Source organism: Vanellus vanellus (assembly GCF_965231255.1).
Source record: "Vanellus vanellus genome assembly, chromosome: 23".
Lineage (NCBI taxonomy): Eukaryota > Metazoa > Chordata > Aves > Charadriiformes > Charadriidae > Vanellus > Vanellus vanellus.
In genome coordinates, this window is record NC_138928.1 from 7,460,327 (window position 1) to 7,483,451 (window position 23,125).

The 23,125-nt window shown below is 52.6% G+C and overlaps 2 protein-coding genes across 4 annotated transcripts in view; both read right to left on the reverse strand.

The window, feature by feature from the left end:
* DENND2C (DENN domain containing 2C) overlaps nt 1-12,269 on the reverse strand; it is a 28,074-nt gene extending 15,805 nt beyond the window's left edge. For both annotated transcript variants that reach the window (XM_082494422.1, XM_082494421.1), the window contains exons 1-4: nt 12,252-12,269; nt 2,627-3,591; nt 805-953; nt 138-250 (exon numbers count right to left, since the gene is read on the reverse strand). In XM_082494422.1, the coding sequence (XP_082350548.1) occupies nt 138-250; nt 805-953; nt 2,627-3,435 (1,071 nt within the window). In that variant the 5' untranslated portion in view covers nt 3,436-3,591; nt 12,252-12,269. The remainder of the gene's footprint in view (nt 1-137; nt 251-804; nt 954-2,626; nt 3,592-12,251) is intronic.
* A 124-nt stretch (nt 12,270-12,393) lies between these two features.
* AMPD1 (adenosine monophosphate deaminase 1) lies at nt 12,394-23,125 on the reverse strand. Of its 2 annotated transcripts, none has more exons than XM_082494488.1 (15): nt 23,047-23,125; nt 19,538-19,712; nt 18,873-19,038; nt 17,618-17,780; nt 17,169-17,388; nt 16,613-16,742; nt 16,128-16,322; nt 15,763-15,894; nt 15,504-15,667; nt 15,241-15,367; nt 14,629-14,792; nt 14,107-14,227; nt 13,032-13,205; nt 12,724-12,834; nt 12,394-12,597 (listed from the first exon to the last, which is right to left on the reverse strand). In XM_082494488.1, exons 1-15 carry the CDS (start codon nt 23,066-23,068, stop codon nt 12,442-12,444), a joined length of 2,220 nt encoding a protein of 739 aa, XP_082350614.1. In that variant the 5' UTR covers nt 23,069-23,125; the 3' UTR covers nt 12,394-12,441. The 2 variants fall into 2 exon arrangements, with proteins under 2 accessions (XP_082350614.1, XP_082350615.1); XM_082494489.1 differs by lacking the exon at nt 23,047-23,125 and adding an exon at nt 22,096-22,119.

Below are 23,125 nucleotides of genomic sequence, written 5' to 3' on the forward strand. Positions count from 1 at the left end.
AAACAATAAAACATAAGGAAAACCAGTAACATAGCAGTGGGGAATGGGGGGCCGGGGAAAGCACAAAACAGGGCCCTTGAGAGGATGACTCTCTGTGACAATTTACACGACGTGACAATTTAATCCCCTCACCCTACCTTGGGAGCCCTGCTGGTGCTCCGGGGGGGCGGTAGCTTCCAGACAGATGGGACCTTCCACAAGGGTAAGGGCAGTGCTCTGATATCTTCATAGGGGTTCTCCTTTGCAGGACCTGGAAAAATCATTGGACAAGGGATTTATGAAAGGAGATAACATCCTAAATTCTTGCAAGGGATGTAAGCAGGGAGAGTGTGCAGTTGTCTGCCAAGCCTTAACAGGGTCTGAAAGAGACCTGGTTTAAGATGCATTAGGTTCCCACCACTCAAAGATCCTTCCAACCCACCACCATCAATTTGGCAAGCTGTACACGGACTCAGCAAAACAAAACACTTCTACCACTGCAGAGAAAGTAGCTCTATCACAAAGCAGGTGATTTTGTCAGTGTTCGCACTGATCTCTGTGCAGCACTTGAGCAAAGCATTTGAAGAGCTAATAAAGAAATCAGTTTAGCACAGGCAAATTCTAGCGACCTTCTGTGACATCTGAAATCAGGCTGTTCACATCCAGACAATTACTAACATCAACAAGAACCCCAGATGGGGAAGACCTTAAAAGTCACAGAGCTGGAAAGGGCCTCAATGCATTCTCATCTTCATTCCTCCCTCCCCAGCAAATTTGCTACCCTTAAATAAAGTGAACGCATCCCGCAGAAGCACAGGCACATACAGATAATGTCCTCGTAGATGTTGTCTTCTGACTGTGTGTAGATGAGCCTGGATCCTGTAGTGCCATTTGACTCTTCTCGAAGTCTGTGGGAGTTGGTGGTTGCCATGCGGTTGCGGAAGCCCTGGATGTCTTCAAACTCAAAAGATTTCCTAGAGGAAAACCAGCGTAACTTCTCCTAAAGGCATCTGCATGTACCAGTGAGTTTCTGTCTCCAGTCCACGCAGAGTATGGTCCTCCTTGGGGCCATCAAGCACATGGATGCTCCACTCTGGACTCTCTGATTTCTAAGTGTTGGGGTTTAACCCCAGATAGCAGCTCAGCCCCACACAGCCACTCACTCGCTCTCGCCCAGTGGGATGGGGGAGAGAATCAGAAGGGTAAAAGTGATAAAACGCATGGGTCAAGAAAAAGGCGGTTTAATAGGTAAAGCAAAAGCTGCACGCACAAGCAAAGCCAAAGAAGGGATTCGTTCACTGTTTCCCCTCAGCAGGCGGGTGTTCAGCCATCTCCAGGAAAGCAGGGGTCCATCACGCATAACGGCGACTTGGGAAGACAAACGCCATCACTCCAAATGTCACACTCCTTCCTCGTTTTTCCCCCAATTTCTACTGCTGAGCACAACACCATATGGTCTGGGATACCCCTCTGGTCAGTTGGGGTCAGCTGTCCCGGCTGTGTCCCCTCCCAGCTTCTTGCCCACCCCCAGCCTGCTCACTGGTGGGGCAGTGTGAGAAGCAGAAAAGGCCTTGAGGCTGTGTAACCACTGCTCAGCAATAACTAAAACTCTGGTGTGTTATCAATACCACTTTCATCACAAATCCAAAACATAGCACCACATAAGCTACTATGAAAAAAGTTAACTCTATCCCAGCCGAAACTAGCATACCAAGAGAGTCCTACTCACTTACTCTGGGAGATTTTTAAATTAAAAATAAAGTTGGAGGCTCCATGGCCAAGCACACTGCTAGCAGGTACGGCGAGTCCCATCCTGTCACAGAGGCAAGAACCCAAAACATGTTTTGCAGACTAAGCCCTTGCAGTAGCACTCAGAATGAGGGCACCGCTTTCTACTGTACCTCTCCTACTGCTCACGCTAAGGGTGTTATTGCATTTGCAAGATTGCTTTTTCATACACTTGGCCTCCATTTCAAAATTACGGCACAGAAGTCACAAAGGAGCTGGCAGGGATTTAGCCCATTGTCATAAAATTTGGTTTGTTGCTGCACACTTTGCCACAGTGAAAGAAGGTTTCAGGAGTCCTGGCCACATCCCCACTCTAATGCTCATGCTGCTCTCCAGCACAGCTGCCCAATGCAGCTCATCTGTCAGCAGAACAAGCACCAAGCTAGCTCAGAGGTTTTTTACCTGTAACTGGGACCTGCGTACAGGAAAGAGGGAACAACAGCCAAACCTACTGCAACAGCTGACAGCCTCCAACTTCAAGCAACAAGTGAATCTTTCACTCACAGGAAAGCCGGAACATTTAGCAGCCATACCGCCCCAAGAGAAAGCTATTCTGTAATCCAGAAATTGCAGCTGAGGACAAGCGCAGGGCAAGAAGCAGGCAGCACTCTCCCTGGGGCCAGTATATTGTCACTCAGCTCTGTTTTAAGGTGTGGGATGGACATCTGTTTGGAGCTTTTGGCCTTCTTTGCAAGATTATCAGCAGCAAAAGCAGTGCATATGCGATGCCTCCCCATCAACAGAGGCATCATCAGTACGAGCACCTCCACAAGGAGATCGTGGCAAGCAAGCTGTTTAAGCCCATCTAGAAACTGATTTAAGGAAACATGTTTCAGACATGAGAGATGAATCAATGTACCTCTGGGTTCTCCCTCTGATCCTCCTGCTGGCTATTCCCTTCTCAGGATTGTTGGAGGATGACACCAAGTCTCCTCCATGCTGCTTCTGTAGGGGAGCTTCCCTGGCAGCACTGGCATCACTACAGCTACTAGCACCCTTTTCTGCAAGATAGCGGAAAGTCCTGCGGGGCTTGGGTGGTGGGACAGCAGCTGGCTCCTCCTCTTGCCCCTCAGCCTCAGAGTAAATGCTTTTCAAGCTCCTCTCTGCCCTGCAGAGAGAGTCCACTCCTTTGATTCTAAGTTCTCGTTCCGTGGAGCCACACCTCCCTTGCTTTCTCTGAAGGTCCAAGGGAAATGGTAGGGCTTTGCCAGGCAGAAGGAGATCTACTCTCCTACACAGATCTTGTGAGGTATAGAAGTTCCCTGGGGGCAGTGTCTCTCCTGGGTCCAGGAAGCCTGCTTGCCAGACTCCTTTCTCCTTGGCTTGGGAAGCTAGGCTGCATGCACAGGGCTTGAGGTCACCACAGTCATCGGTCTGCAAGCAGCTCCATGCATCTTCCCTGAAGTCCAAACCAAGGCTCTTTGGATCTTTGGACCCAGTCTTTCTGCCCTTCACTGCATGTTCTGGCTCCACCTTGGGTAAAGCATCACAGCTGGGATCATACTTTACTCCGAAGTCCTTCAGCTGCTGTTTCTCCTTGCTGGAGCACCCTCGTGTCCTCCCCTCCCACTGGGAGATCTTCTGTTTGATGTTGCGGCAGTGGCTCCGGGAGAGGGTCTGGACAGCAGAGCGGGAGAAGCTACTGTCCACTGCCTGTGCCGGGTGCATGGCAAGTGCCAATGTGCTTAAAAACACCCCATCTCCAGCTGTGTCCAGGTCCACCCGTGTCCTGCACACATCAAGTTGGCACGAGACTCCAAAGCACCTAGCAGTGTCCAAGAGCCCCTGGGTGTCAGCTCTGCAAGGACTGCCTGCCAGCACGACCTGTGGACAAAAAGAAGAAAAGAACCATCAGCTGCACTCCAGCCACGCACACCACCGGGAACTCCCAGCTGCTCTCTGGCAATTGCTGAAGAACATTCCTCCCCAAATCACATGTTCAGGACTGGCTTCCAGAGCACGATCCCCACGAAGCCTGTTGCTGTAGTACACATCTGGGAGGGATAACAAAAGGAAGTAGAGGTCTTGCTGGCTTAAGAAACAAACAAAACACCACAACAGGAACAAAACACAGCCAGGGATCCCAAGTGTCGTGGTTTAGGCCAAATCCACCACTGGGGACCCGAGGGACCCCAGACGGGACCAACAGATGCTCCCCTCTACCCCTCTTCAAAGAGAGAGGCAGAGGTGGGAAAAAGAGACTTATGAGTTTAGAAGGAACTAAACTACTTTAATGAAATATTAATAATAAAATAAAAAGAAATAATGAAATATATACAAAACCGTATCAAGCTCCCAAGATGACAATCACGTCACCGGCTGGCACTGGGGCAGTCCCAGGCTGGACTCAGTGACGGACAGGAACTGGATTCCGGATCTGGATTCAGGATCGGGATCAGAGGCAGACGAAGAGTCCTCCTCAGACGTCGGCCACTGAAGGAAGAGCCCCTGACCCTTTGATCCCTCAGCTTTTATACTGAGCATGAGTAGGTGGGACCCAACTATGCTTTTCCGCTTCCAACCCTCCAACGGGGCAAATAACAAAGTTGGTTGGCCGTGGGTGTTATAGCAATAAGTATAAGCAGGAGCCTCTCTGCATACCATGCCTGGGCATCAGCTGTAAACAATTGGTCTTATCACTCAGAGAGTGAACACTGTCTGCACAATATGCAGTTAATTTCAGTTGTTAGAAGAGGCCCAGCTAAGAAGCAAAGTTACTGAACAAAATTGGTTCTGTTTTACCTCAAACCAGGACACCAAGGGTCCAAACTCAAGGAAATTATTTAATGGCACAGGAACACAGCAGCAGAGCCTGTCGGCAGCAGAGCGCCCAGCCAGCCCCGGCCTCCTTGCTCGCACCAACGCAGGACAGGCAGGAGAGCTCCGTTTCTCCTGATGCTCTGTACTGCTCAGAGCACTTCAGACAGCACATCACCAACCCACTGCAGCACAGTGCCTCTACCAGAGCTCCCTACACAGCAGAAACACAGCAAGGTACAAGATACCACACCAGCTCTGCAGAAAAAGAACCACATCTACTTCTCCAGAGGGTCAGCAGCAGCAGGACGTCTGCCGCTTGGCACAGGAGGACTAGGACAGTTGTGAGGACTGGAGAAGACCCCAACTGCAGTCCTCATCCCAGAAGTACTCTCCTGCTGCACAACACAAGTGAAAACCTGTCTGATGTTCTGCTTGTCAACACATGAGCTAAATTTGCCACAAGAGAGACCAAAGGACAGTGGTGCCCAGCCTGTGGCTTGCAGCCAGGGGATGTTTTAAAAGGCATCCAACAGAGGCCAAAAGGCAGACGAAACTGGCGAGTTCTCATGCTCAAGAGGAAAATGGCCCTGTATTTAGATAAGCAGAGGAGAAGGAATGCTGAAGAAACACTATTTGACTTCTCCTGCCCAAGCAGAGCCTGTGCAAACAGGAGCTATGCTGTTTGAGACTACTTCAACGTAAAATCCAGAGGATACAGCAAACAGTCCTCCAGATAGTCCTGCAGCAAGAAAGGCAGGCGAAACCCAGGGAGAACCTGGGTGGTGGTACAGAGGCAGCACCTACGGGTCCAGTATGACCTCAGTACAGCCATTTCACACGTGGAGTCCCCAGCCTCGGAGCCCTTTGGCTCTGCCTGTAGCTTACAAGGCATCACCCGATATTTGCAGATATGACAGCATGGTTGAAAACTCATCTTGGACAGAAGACAGCAGCCCATAGGCTCTAATATGCTCTGTTCCTCCCTTTCTCCAGGCAGTTACCCCATTTCAGAAGTTCCAACCCTCCAGGTCTCTTTAACGTCCTCCGTTTGTACGAGGAGACAAGCGCTCAGCAAAGCTTGGGCTCAGGCCAGGTCGCCATGCAGCACACCTGGCCACGCTGCCTGCAGTGACGTTCCCCTGGCACTGAGAAGTCTGCAGCAAGCAGTCCCCATTCCACACAGGCAGCAAAAAAAGAGGACCTCTGCATAAAGCAAGCCAGACTCCCTCCATGAGGGAACACAGGTCAAACAAAGCCTATACTCAGGCTCCACCTGACAGATCCAGCCAGATCCCACCGCCAGAAACTGGGTTGTACCCAGTGTCCTCCAAAGCTGCGAGTACGACACCCAGTCTTCATTGACTCACCAGAGCCTGTAAGAATTTGTAGAACCAAGGATGGGAAGCAAACCAAGCTGGAAGACAGATGATCTTAAACCTGCCTGACAAGGGTTCATGTCCCACATGCCTGGTTGGGAGTGGAGAGCCCCTGCCACAGCAGAGGACCACATCCTTCCCACCACTGACACCACTCCCCAAATTCCAGGGCTCTAACGCTACGGGCTCTATCCCTGGCGTTGCTGATCTGCTTGGCAGAGGCATTTGTGGGGCACTTAAAGGAGAAGCACTGGCCTTGGCAGACCTATTTGATACAGTTAGTGAGAAAGCTCATTGATGTAGGACAGCCCAGGGCTCCCCAGGCAATTCAGTGATGGCTTGGGCACACGTGGCACCGAACCTCGGCGCTCTGCTGCACTTTCACACTCCCTACCAAAGCAGTGTTGCTCGCTGGGGCAAGAAGCTCGCTGCTGCCTATCTCCAGAGAGAATAGCGTGGGTTCTTGCAATCTGGCATTCCTTATCACATTGTCCCAGACAGCTGCCGGTAACTCTCCCACTAAGTAGCGAATGAGCTAAACTTGGACAATGTGGGTAAGCAACTGACCTGGCAATATTTGATCCATTATCAGCCCTCTGTCCTCATCAGCATTCCACCCTGTCCTCAACTCCTCAACGCTTTCACAGCCACATGGCTCCTGACCACCACCCAGCACGTCTCCGAGGCAGCGGGGTGAAGCCACCACAGTGCAGGCAGCACTGCGGTTCCAGCACAGCACAGTGCAGCACAGCGCACCCTCCCTGCTCTGCCGGCAGGGAGACATGGGCAGGGGACGAGCAAACGGAAGAGGGCTGCTGACCCCCTCATGGAGGGGCAGGGAGACAGCGGAACAAGTTCAAGAATGAGAGAACACACAACACAGCAAACCACTCCTACGTGACTCTCCTGACCCCCTGTGCCGGACACTGCACCCACTGCGAGACCCCCGTCCCGCACGGCCGGGCTGCTGCGCCCGCCCCAGGCAGCACGGGGCCTCTGCCCTCTCCTATCAATAGGCATCATTTCCAAAACATCCTGAGCCGGAGCAGAGCCATCCTTCCTCAGCCCCTGTCTGCACAGCCCTGATTAGCAGACAGGAAAGCAACTCCGCCGTTGCAACTACTCTGCAGCAACAGTGCTCGGGGCCGCCCCCAGGACCCAAAGCACAAGCTGTCGAAGGCTCTGATGGGGAAGGGCAGGCCAGAAGAGGGGTGAAACAGCCTCCTCTCAGCCCTACAGCTTCAGACCAGGCACCTTTACTCCCTGACAGGCCTTCAAACATGGGACCAGTGGATGCAGAACCCGCACAGGCCCCTGGAAAGACCCCACAGTGTGCAGCAACGGGCTTATTCACAGGGCTAAGCGCTTCAAGGCCAGCGTACGCATTCACAGAGCACATGCAGCTCCATGCTGACAGCAAGCCCACCCGCGGCACCAAAGGCTCCCTTGCTTCCCAACAGCGCCGGCAGCTTGCCCTGGGCTCAGAGCAGCAGCCCGGCATGACACCCGCATGCAGCATCCCCGCAGGCAAATTGCTGCACAGTGCAGAGCAAGCAGCCCTGCTCAGCTTTCCAGTGTGTCCATCCTCTGAGTGAGCCTGTGCTCGAGCGGGTCAGGTCTGCCAGCTGCCAGCCTGCCCCGTACCCTCCCTCCTGCAGCTCGTGTTGGTAAGGGTGCCACCAAAAGTGCATTTGCTGTAGTTTCCTCAGCCAGTGTACCATACTTCTGCCTCCTGATACAGAACCTAATGCTCCCGACCTCTCTTACTGTCCACATCTGTGCTTCCATGACGAGGCACAACCAGCAACTGAGAAGCACAGTGGAGCAGCGCAGTCCCAGCCAGCACACAGGTACCGGTGAGACTGTCTCTGAAGTGCTGCCTCTGCTTCGGCCCCCTGATGAATCCCCAGAGTTCAAGCAGTTCACCCAGCGCTCAAGCAATCGCCTGATGGTAGCACCCAGAGCTACACAGACCCATATGCAGAAACAGGATCCACACAGAGTTCATTTCTTCTCCTGCAGCATAAACCTACCAAGTAATATTACTCCTCCAGCCAGTGAAGCTCCATGCACTAGCTGGAGAAGCAGTATTACTTAGAAGGTGAAGCAATAAGCTTCACTTACCTAAGAAGCCATACAGTTTTGAGTGCAATAGCGAAGGTCTTTCCCAGGCATGTCATTGATCTTCGAACTACCAGATACAACTAGAAACCCATGGCTCCTGGCTCATCTTAAACACAGACAGCAGAGCACAAGCTTAAAGCACCCGACGTTCTCTCCTGCTCAGTGCTGTTCCACCAGCCACAGCCCCAAACTATCTTCCAAAATAACCATCCGAGAAGAATGGCACTCTTCACCTGTCCAAGCTTGCAGGGCAGGTGGTTGCTATCAAGAACTAGGCATTTAATCTAAGCTCATCACACGAGCCAGGGCACAGGTAGAGACTGGTCTTTGGTGAAGAAAGAGCACACTGGGGTGGTCTGATCCAAGCTAAGTAACCCTCAGACACAGTCTGAGATAGGCCGAAATGCAGCTTAGGGACACAGAACTGGTAGAGGCCACCCGAGTCAGGCAGTCAGCACCTGCATCTCAGGGACCACACGCATCATTCCTTTCACAAACTAACCAGACTTAATGTGACTGCCGCTCTCCTGACCTCTCCTTCCAAACTCCTTCAGTGGCCCTAGGATGCTTCCCAGTATTTCCACGGAGGCCAAACTTATCACCCCTATTGCATTAGTACTTACAGCAGTTTGGTGTAGTCAAGAATACTGAATTATTTCATTGAAAGCACTAGTTTTGGGTGAATAGAAATTAAATAATTTCTAGACAAAGTATCACCCATTTCTCCCAAAAGACAGCCTCTCCGATCCATGCTGTTTGCAGAGAGCTTCCATATCTTTATCCGAAGCAGAAGAATGAGGCACCTTCACATCACATGACAGGTAGCCCTGACTCTTTTTCCAATTCTGAAAGCCAGCTAAGCATTTTCCATGGAAAGTCACAAGACAATTCCATTTCCTGAAACCACATGCTCAAGGAGAGAATGCTGCCAGTGCCGTTCAAGAATAAAATACTTTTTAATGCTGATGTCAAGCCCACCCACTGCAGGTGCTGCTGGTACCCCACAACCCCCCTTACCACACTCACGCCGGCAGCTGATTAGCTAAACGAAGGCACTAACACACCACCTTACCTTATCCTGCTGCACACCAGGCATGAGAACACGCAAATCACTGACTTGGCAAGCCCATGCAGTTCTGAAGTAATCTGTCGCTCCTTTTATGAGAACCGTGCAGTTCTAAACCACCCATGAAACCTCCTTGTCATCAAGTCTCCTGTGCTGGTAGCCAAATAAAAGACAGTTTCTGGTCTTCTGAAGTCTAAGGAAGCTGCCAGCTCAGTCCTGGAGGGATGACGGGACAACCAGCACAGCAGAAAGGACCCCTTCCAGAGTTCTCAGCTACTCCCACTCTATTCAGCTCCAGAACAAACCTGAAGCTTTTCTGACCAAAACTCTGCCATGCTGATGCCTAAAGGACACGGGCAGTAGCAAACAAGCAGTTTTTATATCAAAATAAGTAACACTTCAGGAATGTGGCATGCTTAGTCATTTCCATCTCAATACAAAGCAACTCTAGTTATTCACTCGTTTGAAGCTTCTGCATATCGTGCTGAGGAATGGAGTTCCACCTCATCAGACCCATGGCCAGGTAAAGCACAGCCCCTGGACACAGTAAATGTGATGCTAATCTTAATTACATTGCAAAAGGAGGTTAAGCCTGACCTCTGCCATGGGTCCTAAGACTTTTGTACTGACAAGAAAGATATATCTGTATCTTTCAACTTTCAGTCTTTTTCTGAAGTGATGAAATTCAGCTTCTTGAAAGTAACTTTTACCCATGCTTAAAAAAAAAAACAAACACTTTAAACATGTAAGCCCTGAAGGCTTTTATACCAGAGGACACATGGGCAGAACCCACAATGTACTATTTTAAAGTCATGTTTTTTTAACCTTACTCACAGTATGTGAATGCTCAGGTTAGCAACACTGAAAACAGCAGTTGACTCGGGCCCAAGCTGACTGCACGCCCCAGGAATGCTGCAGCTTCACACAGGAACTACGACCCAAGGTGAGGACAGAAAGTTAAACATGAGTTATCCTGAAGCTGTTTCTTGGTGCAACTGTCAGAGGTGAGACTCCAGACTTCCTTTAGGGCTGACATCACCGTAAAGCCATGACCACCTTTATGTTACAAGGGCCACCACAGACAGGCTGCTGCGGGGTCACAACCGGCCACTCTGTCCTTTGGAGAAGTCTCAGCAGCATGGAGGCAGCCGCCTCAAGAGGTTCAGAAGGTGCAGACCGAGGCAGCACCAGAAAACCTCTGACACACATCTAGGTAACATGTTCCCAGAGCTACAGGGAATGAGCCACATCCATACCAGAAGATTGAGAGAATTTTGCCGAGCAGCAATGCACGGTGCTAGGACTCAGCGCTGCAGGACAGATCCCCAACCAGCTGGTTCAAGCAGGAATGTTTTACAAGGCCACCACTGTTTACTCCCACCATACCAAACACCCTCAGATATTCTCTGTACATGCCTTCTCTTCAAGGCAAACTGGAGCACAGAGCCCAAGAGCCATGCTTCTTGGGACAGGGCACCCAAAATCTTCCAGTGTCCATTTCTTCACTCACCACATCCTATCCCTGCAGGAGTTTAACTTCTAAATGCTCAGATAGTAACCAACTCACTTAATCCTGCCTGCAAGCCGCGGAAGAGACAACCAGTCTGAGTAGTGACCAACAGACACATCACACCCCTGGGGAGCCACCAGGGTCCTGGCCCTGATCAAGACATGTCCATTGCTCTAGCAAATACGCTGCTTTAGCCTTTCCCTCGCCCACCCGCCTGCAACTGCACGGCCCCCTGGACCAGATGGCTGCACCCCCCCTCTGGCTGCCGGAGCACATGAAGGGCAGCACGCCGCTTCTGCAGCAGCTTCGCCTTCCTCTGCTCCACTCTCTGTCCCATGCAGCAAGGTCACCACACACCCACCCCTCCCTTCCATAACTCTGACAGGGACGGCAGAAACCACAACCGCCATTGCCCAAATGCACATTTCCAGGGGCTGTTTTTCCCACAACTCCTCTTCTACTTTTCTTCCATCGTTAGGGCTGATGCAAGTCCCGGCTGTCCAGAGGAAGAGCTCCCACCACTACTGGGGCGCTCTCAGTCGTGGCAGCCAGGTGCCCACTCAGGCTGCGTTCAGCCATGCTCCCTGCAACAGGGGGGGTCTGCACAGTGAACAGGAAAGGCAGGGGGAGACTGCTCCCGCATGGCAGTCTACACCCTGTACCCCAGGACAGCATTGCCACAAAGGACCCTGCCTACACCACCACAGCCTGCTAGGAAAGGATTTAGCCTAAAGAAACTGTGTACAGAATCACAGTGGCTGAGGTGGGAGAGTACCTCTGGAGGTCACCTTGTCCAACCCCCAGCTCAGGCTGGGCCACCGACAGCAGGCTGCCCAGGACCACGTTTGGATGGCTTTTGACTATGTCCAAGGATGGAGACTCCACCACCTCCCCGGGCAACCCCTGCCAACGCTTGGTCACCCTCACAGTGAAAAAGTGTTTCCTGATGCCCAGAGGGACCGTCCCGTGTGTCAGTGTGTGTCTGTCACGTCTGGTCCCGTCTCGGGACACTGCAGGGAAGAGCACGGCTGGGCCCCCTCTGCACACACCCCCCCGGCACCCCTCTGCGCTGTAAGATGCCCCGAGCGCCCCTCCCCCGCGCCGGGCGGGACCGGGGCTGCGGCGGAACACGCGGCTGTGGACTCCTCCAGCGCCGCCGGTGCGCGTCCTCCGTGGGTGCAGCTCAGTCCGTGCGCTCCCCGCCCTGCCCACGGGGAAATGGTCCCGTCGCTGCCCCCCCGCCTGCCCGGAACCGGGTGGAGGGACCCCTGGGGACCTCCAGCTGCGGCCGCGTCACCGGCGCCGAGTGCTCCGCGGCCGGCGGGGCTCCGGGGCTGGCGAGTACCGTCCAAGGTCCGCCTGCAGCCTCGCTCGCCTCCCCGCTCAGGGGCGGCACACGCCGCCGCGGCGCTCCCTTACCGACCCTTTACCGACCCCCGCAGCCCCGGGCTTTCGCTGGGGCAGGCACCGGCAGCGATCGAACAGCGCAGCCCCCGGGCCCGGCCGGCTCCGCCGCCGGCGCGCCCCGTCCAGCAGCCCCGAGCCCGGCCGCGACTGCGCGGCGGCCACCCCCACCCCCGGGCCGAGCTGCCCATCCAGAGCGCCCCCGTCCCGCCCCGCGCCCTCCCGCCCCCTCGCCCCATCTCACCCGCCGCCGCGGCGCGGCCCCGACCCCGCTCCCGCAGGACGCTCCCAGCGCGCACCGGACCGCCGCCCATTGGCTGGCGCGGACGTCACTCCGGCTCGGCTCGGCCCCGCCCCCCCGCAGGGCGCAGGCAGCAGGCAGCTGCTGACAGACAGGGTTTTACTGAGCGCCCTCCCCACGCCCCCGCCGCAGTCTATTCGGCTTTGAGGCCCTCCGCGATGAGGTTGAGCTCGTAGCACCAGGTCTCGTAGCGGTACGCCATGCGGATCTGGGCCACGTTGGTCTTTCGGATGTCGTTCCCCTGCGGCCCCTCTTCCTGGTAGTGCTCCCCCAGGAACTTGGCTTTCTCCTGCCGGAGACACGGCGGCGGTACAGCACCCCGGGGGGACGCCGGGCGCCCCCACGGCCCGAGCGCGCCGCAGCGCTGCCGGGCACCCAGCGGGCAGGGCCCGCTCCCCCCCGCACCGGCGCTCACCTCGTGGGACAGGCCGCACTGCAGGACGCTGTTTCTGGCAATTTCACACATGTCACAGGTGCTGAGCTTGAAGACTTGGGCAGCGATGGCATACTCCTCCATCAGCGGCTCCTGCAGCCACAGACTGTGTTAGGGCACGGCAGCTTCGGCCGGTGCAGCCCCTGCTGCTGCAAGGCTGTCCCAGAGAGTCCCAAGGCTGTCCCAAGGCTGCAAGGCTCCACAAATGCCACTGGCTTCCCTCAGAAACGAGACCCACGCAGTCCCACCCCAGTGCCCAGACAGCAGAAGGGGATCAGCTCACGCCGTACCTTGGTGTAATGAAACTGCATGGGGTCATCTGTAGAAAGGGACACCATGAGGCCCTTCTGGTGGAAGTCTAGCAATGGATTCTTTGCGTACTCCAGGAAGAGGCTGTTGTTGCTGAGTGGGGACATAGCAATGGGGATTTGGGCAAGGAAGTACAGATACTGCAACACCGGGCTCTGCAAAGATGAGCAGAGTTGCCAGGTTAGGGATAAAGTTGCTGCACCTTTCACCTCTCTGGGGTCACTCCTCAGATCAGCCCAGTGCCCCAGCCAGGAAGTCTGGTGCATGGAGCTCATGTGTGCTATAAAAGAGAGAGGCAAGCTAGCAATCCTCCGGTGCCCTCACGGAGCACAAGAATCACACAGAATCACACAGAATGGTCAGGGTTGGAAGGACCTCTGGAGATCATCCAGTCCCAACCCTGCCAGAGCAGGGTCACCTACAGCAGGTTGCACAGGACCGCATCCAGGCGGGTTTGGAATGGCTCCAGAGTGGGAGACTCCCCCACCTCTCTGGGCAGCCTGTGCCAGTGCTCTGCCAACCTCACAGGAAAGAAGTTCCTCCTCATGTTAAGATGGAACTTCCTATATTCAAGTTTGTGCACGTTACTTCTTGTCCTGTCTCTGGGCACCACTGAAAAAAGACTGTTCCCATCCCCCTGGCACCCTCCCTTTAAGTATTTGTAAGCATTAATAAGATCCCCCCCTCAGTCTTCTTTTCTCTAGACTAAAAAGACCCAAGTTCCTCAGCCTTTCCTCATAGGAGAGATGTTCCTATCCCCTAATTATCTTTGTAGCTCTACAAAGAGGCCAAGTGAGTTCTGGTTCAGTACTCAGCTGGCTCCAGTGATTGGTCTGTGAGGCTGAACCCCTGAAAACTGAATACGTTTCTGAGCTACATCCCCAAACACATCTGGAGAAACCCAGAGAATCATGTTAACATCTGCCTGAAGCCAGGCTGTGTGCGCAGTCTAAAGCAAAGGCATAATTAACTGTCAGCTACAGTGGAGGCCAGCTGTGAACACATTTTCCTCCTCTGTCACGCCTGGGCTGCTTTCTGGCAAACTACTCCACTTACCTTCTTGAGGTTGAGACCATGGGAGATATTATCTGCTGTCATGAAGGCTGTAAGCAGATGTGTGAGGGCACCAGCTTCCCCACAGTGTGGACGGAAGAGGAATGTGTTCATACCACGCTGCCTAGGCACATGGAATAAGGACTCAGAGCAAGCAAGCAGCAGGGTTAGGTGGAATGCAATGCAAGATTCCTTGACTTCAGGTCCAGCTCTGCCCGTACCAGTGGATTCCCAAACCCCAGCTTGACCTAGGACAACATTACTTGTTCTCTTTTCTCCTCTGTGCATGCAATAGATGCATCTCTGCAATCCCAAAGTCTTCACCCCAGCCCATCACACTTCCTACCAAGGAGCGTTTGGATTGCTCTAGGTCACGAAGCTCCAAACTACGCTGGTGGTAGAGCAAGAAGGGCCCCACTTCTTCCACACCAACAATCAAAGAGCTGAGACAGCTGAGACAGCTCTTTGCGGCCACCCCCCTTCTGCCAGCCCATCGCAGGTGCCTTAGCAGATCCTGGGCCTCACCTGCGTAGGTTGTTAAGCACCAGAATGTTGGCATACATATAGTATAGGTAGTAGGTGTAGGATGGGTTCTTCTCAGAAGTCCACTGCATTGGCTTTGGGCTTTTCGTGCAGAACATGTGTCCACTATGCTTGGATTCATCATCCACGCTGTCGAAGCCAGTGATCTGCTTGGCAAGGTAACAAAAGAGCTGCATCTCAAATCTCCCCACCTCATCATGCCCAGGTAGGCTGGCTCACCCTGCCCCGCTGCAGCTTGCCATAGCCCAGCCATAGCCTGTACCCCTGCCCCACCCAAGACCAGTCAGGGGCAAGGTTGCAGGCCTTGCTCCTCACAGACCCCCAAGCTCTACCAAGGGCTAGAAATAAAGCTCACACCAAACCACTTCCCCAGGACGTGAGCGGGCAGCATTTCTCACAGCCCCACAGCAGCCAGCTCAGTGAGTCTGACCCTTCAGCACTTCTGGACACACACACCCTTTCCCAGAATGTGGCAGCAGGGCCACGAGCCCACTGATGACATTTTCCACATCAGGGGCAATACCTGATGTCCCGTGCACAAACAGGAATGTGAATGCTCACCACACCCTGACAACCTCATCAGGCGACACTCACGTGACGTAGAAAGACACTCAGCTCTTTGTGGGCTTGAGGATTGACAGTTGCCTCAAACACAGGAATAAAGATATTTTCCAGCATCTTCCCAAAGTGTGGGAGGAAATTCTTAGACCTGAACACATCACTGTGGACAGAGATGGGGATTAGCTGCTAGCAGAGGAACAACATGGCCCACTGTCCCTATAATCCTTTCAGGATAAAAAATCAGGTGTAGTAAGGCACTGTAAGGCACAGTGCGCTCTCAGACCCACGGCACGTACTAAATCCTGGGTACTTGGATCATCCACTTCATGTTGGGGGAATAGACCCGATGTTTGTTGAACCAGTTGGCCAGCTTGGGCCACTCCTCAGCTGATCGCCCATAGATTGAGAGCCGAGGCTCCGCATGCTGGTACTTGGCATCCTCCAGATCAGAGCCAACCTCCTGAAAACCAGAGCAGACCGTTGCATGGGGACCCTCTGGCTGCTGGGCACAGCAGCACCACAGCTTGACTGCTCTCTCCTCCCCCGTATTCTCACCTTAATGATGGTAGCAAAGTACTCGCCATTGATAGCGTTCTCTGTCTTCAGATAGAGGTCACGCAGCTCGCTTGCACCCACAGGGTTGTACTTGTCATTGAACTTGTCAAAGCGCTGAAATGTCTGCCGCCCCTGGAGTGGGATCAGGGGCAAATAGTACACTCACACACTGCGTCCAAGCATACCAGCTCAGCAGGGACTGACCCAAACAACCCAAACTGGGAAAGCCAGGAGCTGCTACATCCTGCCACAAACACTATCATGCACAACACGTCATGGGTACAAAGGGAGGGGAAAAGCCATGCCTACAGGGGTGGATGACAGTGACCCAAGAGCGGTCTTACAGTAAATGCCCTACTACTTACAGCATGGACATCCAGGGAATCCACTGTCAGGTCATAGGGGTGCAGATTGAGCTGCTGGAAAAGCTGTTTCAGGGTCAGCTGTTTGCCCTTGGCATCATAAACTACACGGTCAGCATCCACACAGTATGATTTCTTGATGAACCGCAGAAGATGCTTCTGGTTCATGCAGGCTGCAGCATGGATGTGTGTGTCCACCTGAGAAATCAGAGGGACATCTATCTAGCTTCAAGTTGGGATGCTCAGGTACCATCACAGGGAGGCTAACAAACCCCTCAGGTGAGCCCAAGTTGTACGGGGAGTACGGCTCAGCCCAGAAGATGAACACCATAGGCCTAGGCCAAGAGCAGCCCAGTCAGCACCATCCCATTAGCAGGAACAATGTAGGTACCACAGACCTTGACTCTAATATCCAGCTCTCAAGATGGGGAAGGCACCAAGACAGCTTGTCTTCAAGAGTCACTAGGGCCGCAAGCCTTGCCGTTTACCTTTCGGCAGTTGTAGAAGTCCCGGTGGGGGTTGTTCTTCAGCTCTTTCATCTCTTCCATCTCATTTAGCATTTCATGCACTTGGAACTTGGATGAGAGGAACTTCAGGCGCCGATGAGCATACGTCTTACTAGTGAAAGCAAAGGGCAGAACAGTGACTGGGCTCCTTACCCCTCAACACAGGCGCATGGCCCATCAAACACAGGGATGCAGCTTTCACCTAGGTGGAGGAGCTCATGCTGGCCTGGGCTGCTTCCCTAAGGTGCTTGTCCTGGCTCTGTTACAGAGCTTCAAAGGAACGCCTGGCCAAGCGTGAGCATACCTGCAGGGCATGTCTCCAACCCCTGAATGCTGACTGTGCTTAAGATCCCAATCAAGATGGCCGGGAAGGGCCAAGGACACTTTGGTAGCCAGCAGGCTGCAGGTATGGAACCAGCGGGTCCCTCCCTTGTCCCAGGAAGAGGAGAGGACAACCCTGGGTCTGCCCTGCCCACCCCCTGCCTGCTGGGGCAGGACCTGTGTGGCTGCGCCCAGCAGTGCTGGGCTGTGCACTTACACGGGCCCCTGCGCGATCAGGGCCAAGAGGAAGTTCATGTCATCAACGAAGTGCTCGAGGCTGGGGTAGGGCAGGTCCTTTGGCTCATTTCTTTCAACTGCTGCTTTGTCTCCATAGACGTAAACTACCCCATCCTTCATCTGGACGTGGTATCCCAGGTCCTCACCGAGACTCCCAGTTTCAAAGGGATCCTGTCCATCCTTCACTGGAGGGGTGAACACTGGACCAGAAGGAGAATACCATGAGGCACAAGCTGCCAGCCAAAACCCCACAAGCCTGCCATGCTCCTCCACACCAGGCAGAGGGCAGGGACCACCCCACCACTGTGACACTGGAGAGGCGGCCTGGGCAAGCGACTCCCCCGTGGAGCACTTCCACAGCCCTTTTCTGACTCACTCCCACCCCATGCTGAAGCCAGAGAGGAAAACCCTCTGGGTGCCCAGATGTACCTGGGCCAGTGTCACTCGCCTTCCAGACCTCGCCTTCGATAGCACGCAGATACTGAGATGGGGTCCTGGGGAACCTCTGCACAGATTGCTGCATGTGTTTCTCCCGGATGCACAGGGCACGGTACAGACCTTTGCAGACAACTTCAAAATCTTCAACTGTCACCTGCAAGAGGGCTGTTGCTGAATGCAACCACGCAACTGGAACCTACCTGCCTGAGAGATACCCTGCTGCACCAAGATGTAAAGAGGACACTTTTGTTCACAGCGAGATACATACCTTATCATCCCCTCCCTCACACTGCTCTGCCTGAGCAGGGCAAAGGAGGGATGATAGGCAAAGTCCTAGACATGGCAAAGGGAAGTTCCTCACGCCAGAACCAATGAATTCCAGCTGTCATCCCCTCTTACATTCCTCACTGCACTGAAATGGAAGCCAGGCCTGGGCAAAACGCTAAAAGCTATTTTTGGAGCCCAGGCTGAAACTGAAGCAGGACCAACAACATACACTGACCCAATGTGTCAAGAATTTTTGATTTACTGCACAGACAAGTGTTTTGGGTAGTCAAGAGAGGTCAGACTGGAGCAGCATAGGAGAATACCATGCAGCACTTGCAGCTAGTTACAGTCATGGCAGGAGGAATGTGCCTGTGCATGAAGGGGCTTCCCCTAACTGCCCCTCTGCTCTTCAACTTCAAGCTGAGCAACCTGCTCCAGCCCCGGAGGGAGCGAGCTGCCAGCAGCATCTCAGAAGCAGCACAAATGTAATAGGAGGCTGTGGAGGAGAAGGAGGAATTCACACAGGATGCAATAGCAGTCCTGGTCAACCAGCTCTGGGTGACTGCTTGAGCAGGGAGGTTAGGCCAGATGACCTCCAGAGGTCCCTGCCAACCTCAACCATTCTGGGATTCTGTGACATGCACAGATCTCAGGTATAGCTGTGTCCAAGCAGGAGCAGGCTGCAACAGAATGAGCATAGCCTACCCTGCCATGCCCTCCCCTCTGCCCTGTCTGGAGAATCCCATGGGAATCATGCAGCACCCCACAGACTCCTCCTAAGGAATTCAGCTCCGGACCCTTCAGGGATGCCACAGGGCACCATCAGATGCTCATGAGACACGACTGAGCTGGACGACACAGACTATCCTCACTGCACCTGGTACAGGCTCCTGTGACACTGGGCACTACTGAGGGACATGTAGGGACTAGATGAGGTGGTAGTCAGCATGGGGAAGGGTATAGCCATGCAAGTACCTACCCCAGAGGCATAATCCCCTGTGATCTGTACCCGCTGAAAGTCAGGCACAGTCTGGTACAGGGGGGAGGTAGAGATGACCTCATCAATAGTGGACAGTCTGGTTATAGACCTCTGAGCCACAGGGACTGCCAAGGCAATTGTCTTCATGCGGAACAGGCGCTTCTTCCTGCCAGGGAGGAAAGCCTCAGGCAAACAGCTGTGACTCCATGGGTGCACACAGGTGCAGGGTCAGGGGCACTTACCACAGACATTTTCCAACTCTACACAACATGAATCATCTCACTGGTGCTTTCTGAGCACCTTAAACAGACACTGCCAAGAGTAGAGGCCACAGCACACAAAGCAGCCACAGACTTTCAAGCATGGTTTTGGCAGTCGCACCTTTCCAGAGAAAGGTCTCCAAGTCTCCCCCTCCAACCTCTCTATGGCCATTGCTATGCTGCCACCCAGGGAACAGACCAGGGGTGTCTTTCTGTGCAACAGTGGGAACAGCCAGAGAGGAAACCCTGAAGTACCTGCCAGATGCTCTGGGATTACCAAGAATTTATCCCATGGGTGCGGTGGGCTGTTTTCACTGGCCTCAATTTATGCTTTCTTCCAGCTCTGGCTGGGGATCTGCAGACAATGCTCCTCTTCTACCCCCAACCGCCCTGGTTATTGCTCACCGCTTTTCTGCTGTGGCAGAGCTCTCCTGAAGTATCATGTGCTTTCTCATTTCCTGGAGTGAGATGGGGCAGATGTCTTCCACATCAAAAGGAGAGATCTCTTGCCTGATCTCCTCGTCCTTCACCTCAGAGGCAAAGACCTTCTCTGCGAAGGAGCGCATTGCCTCATCCATGTCTGCAAGAAGAAGGAGCAGAGTGCTGGGTCGCACAGGCACCTGGTTCCCGGCCACCACCCAGGCAGGTGCCCCTCGCTGTCAGCTCAACACTCAGTTGCCATTTCCTTACGACACCAACACATCCATGCTGTCTGGAAGACTCTAAGACACCTCCAAAATTTGCAACAAGTATATAGAGTCTGGGCCACACATAGTGGGCTGGAGACATACTCAGACACCCCCAGAACACCAGAAAAGGTAAATACACCCCACAGCCCAAGAGTAGCGCAAAAAGGCCCAGAAAGAAGCAAGGCCTTGGGAAGGGCACTCGTAAGAGCATGCACTCAGGCAAGAGGGGAAGATTGGCAGAGACCTTACAGCTCTAGGAAGCCCAAGACCCACTTGCTCCACAAGGCATCCATCAGGATGAAGACAGAGGTATAGATGGAGATGGACAGAGCTGTCAGCCCCAGCACTTAGTTCCCTCTATCACAGTGCAGGTGAAGAGCTCCTAGCTAGGGAACCATCATGTGGATTAGACCCCTCTCAGCCCATCATGTGCAGCATGCTGCAAAGGTGCCAGTTGACTGGAGCTTTGTGAAGTAGGAGAAAAAGGGTTAAAAGCCCTTCCACTGGCAACAAAATACCATAAAACAGGAACCCCGGGACTCTTCTGGCAACATCTCCTGGACACACATATTTGCATAGCGGCATATGGGCACTAATGGAGCAGACTTTGCCAGCAGTTGGCAGCTCAGCATGAAGCATAGTGAGAATTGATGCTGAAAGGGACCACACCATTGACATGTCAGAGAGGACATGGTCAGCAGATGAGGACCAAAGCAGAAAGGACTGACATGCATGGCAGAAGTGTGCCAGACCTACAAGAGGTTTTCAGTAATGAATGTAGACATTTTTTTCCCCAGAGGGTGTTGGGGGGGATCATAACAGTTTACTCCTGTAGCCCTGAATTTGCAGTCCCAAGGTCCTAGCTGTGGGCTGGGTGGGAGAGGGGCATAACACAGGGGCTTCCTTTCCCTGCTGTTATATGGTGAGGCAAAAGGGCTTGTGCTGAGCTACAAACACATGGGGAAACTCTGGCACTGGGTCCATTTCTCAGCAGTGCAAGGTCACAAAACCAGGATTTAAGTAACAAAAGTTGCTTGCTGTTGTAAAGCTGCTGTATCATCAATGGGCCCCAACATGCTTCTTAGAAGACAAAATGCAGGTGTTTTGCACTGTCCCATCATTGCCCACTGTTAGCATCTCAGCAAGAAATGTTTTCTGCTGACACATAAGGCCTCAGCAAACATGAAATAGGAAGAAGAGGGCAGGAGCACCATGTTGTGGACTTCAACCTGAATAAAGGAGGTGAAGCATTGGATCTGTCCCCTCATGGATCAAATCCACTAGGAGCAGGATGCATTCAAAAGAACTTATTTTAGGCTGGATCGCTGTTTAAAGAAAAAAAAAAAACAAAAACAAAAACAAAAACCCAAACCCCCAAAACCAACAAAGGTGTGGATAGGTGCAAGGGAAATTGCAAAATGTTTCACTTCCTGCCACAGAGGAAAGAACTCCACTAAAAAAAGTTTATCTCCTAAGCAGGAGCTCAGGCACGCTAGGACAATATTTAACAAATAGCAGCTTCGTATATCAAAGGACCAAAAAGCTGGAACCGTTCCATGAAACAGTGAGGAGCACAGCTGGCACTGCTGAGAAATAGCATCTTCTCGCACTGCTGAAAGATGACCATGATTGTGTAACTGCTGTTTGTTTCCAATGATCATGTCTAGGCAGTAACACAGCAGAGCATATACAAACTCTAGCAATACTCACCTTTGTCTTCTGCTGTTTGAGATAAAACAGAAACAAAATAAACCCAGATGTGATCAGCCCTTCAAAATCTAAGTCTTTTTGCCTAATCATCACACCAGTGATTAAAAAGGGATTACTAAAGTACAAGTTTAGCCAAAGCCTTCCCCTTACAAAAGAACATGCAGTACTTGTCACTTTGTACAATATAAAGATGTTCAGTGTTGACTGTTCCATGATACAGCCTTGGTAATGTGCACATAAACGAACCACATTGAAGATGCCATCCAACCTGAGGCTGCCATACAGCAGTCTCTGGGTTTTCCTACAGCTGTCCAAGGGGAACAGCATTTTCTAGAACGTAGATCACCTCAGACAACACTACAAGCAATTAACAGACACCTAGTCATCTAATAAGACTGAGTTGTCTCGGAAGGTCTCTCCCTACAGCTGTGTCCAGGCACAGGGATGCAGAAGAGCATAGGAACAATTTATGAGAGCAGAACAGCATTCTCCTGCCTGAACATGAAAGCAAATTTCAGTGACTGAGCACTGGGGCTGCTTTGCTATTTTTTATCCATGACTCACCATCCTTTGTGAAAATCAGGATGGATGGTCATTTCAAAGATGCTGAGTTTCATCCTCCTGCCGCCTTTGGTCATATCTCCATTTATTCACTAACAGGATCAGACAGCCGAGACAATGCAGTTCCACAGATCTTCACTCCTGGTCATACAGTGTGGCATCAACATTTTGGGAGTGCAACTCATGCCCTTCTTATCTGACCCAGAAAATTCAGTCTAGACTTCTGGCATCACAAGTCACCAGCTGCTGACTTCCCGAAGTCCAGCCTGCAGAACATACTCTCCTGGCATTTGAACTCCACATACTCATTTGCAAACTAAGCATCCTAGAAATGCCTAGTTTTACCTTGCATCTCTTTAGTGGATGAAAATTACACTCATGAAGGTCAACAAACTCCCACTGATGTTGCAGGGCCAGGCTTTAATATTAGCTTCTCATACTGGGACAGTGACTACCACACAGCACTGCAATTCTAACTGTGCTCTTATCAGAACTATTTGGTGCTGATATTCTTTGGGGCTCTGTAATGGCAGTCACATGTCCCTCTGTACTGTTCTGCAAAGCCTGGCTTGCCCTATTCCTGCTGCCAGGCTTGCCTTCCCCATCCCCTCGGGACTGCAGCACCCCACATCTGAGCTCAGCCAGGTTAACCAGAGACTCCCGAGATCCCTCTGACCCCTCCCACAGTGATTTAATAGTATCACTACAGTATACATTACACTGCAGGAGGGACAATATTTTTCTTCAGTACAAGCAGAGCAAGATTTAAACAATAATGCTATTTCTTTGCTGTGCTATTCAAAAATGTCTCCAAGCAGGAAGAAAAACGGTCAAAGCCCCCAGCAAGGTCCCCTGGACTGCAAGGATACCTACCACACCATCAAAATCCCAGAGGCTGCAGGCTAACAAGCCTGCCCTCTGGCTCCTTGTCTCACTAATTGCTTTCAGACTTACCTGGAATTCTCACCCGTGACATCTTTCCAGCAAGTTTGCAGAGCGTCAAGTAACACCCTATTGTAACAGAGCACAAGTA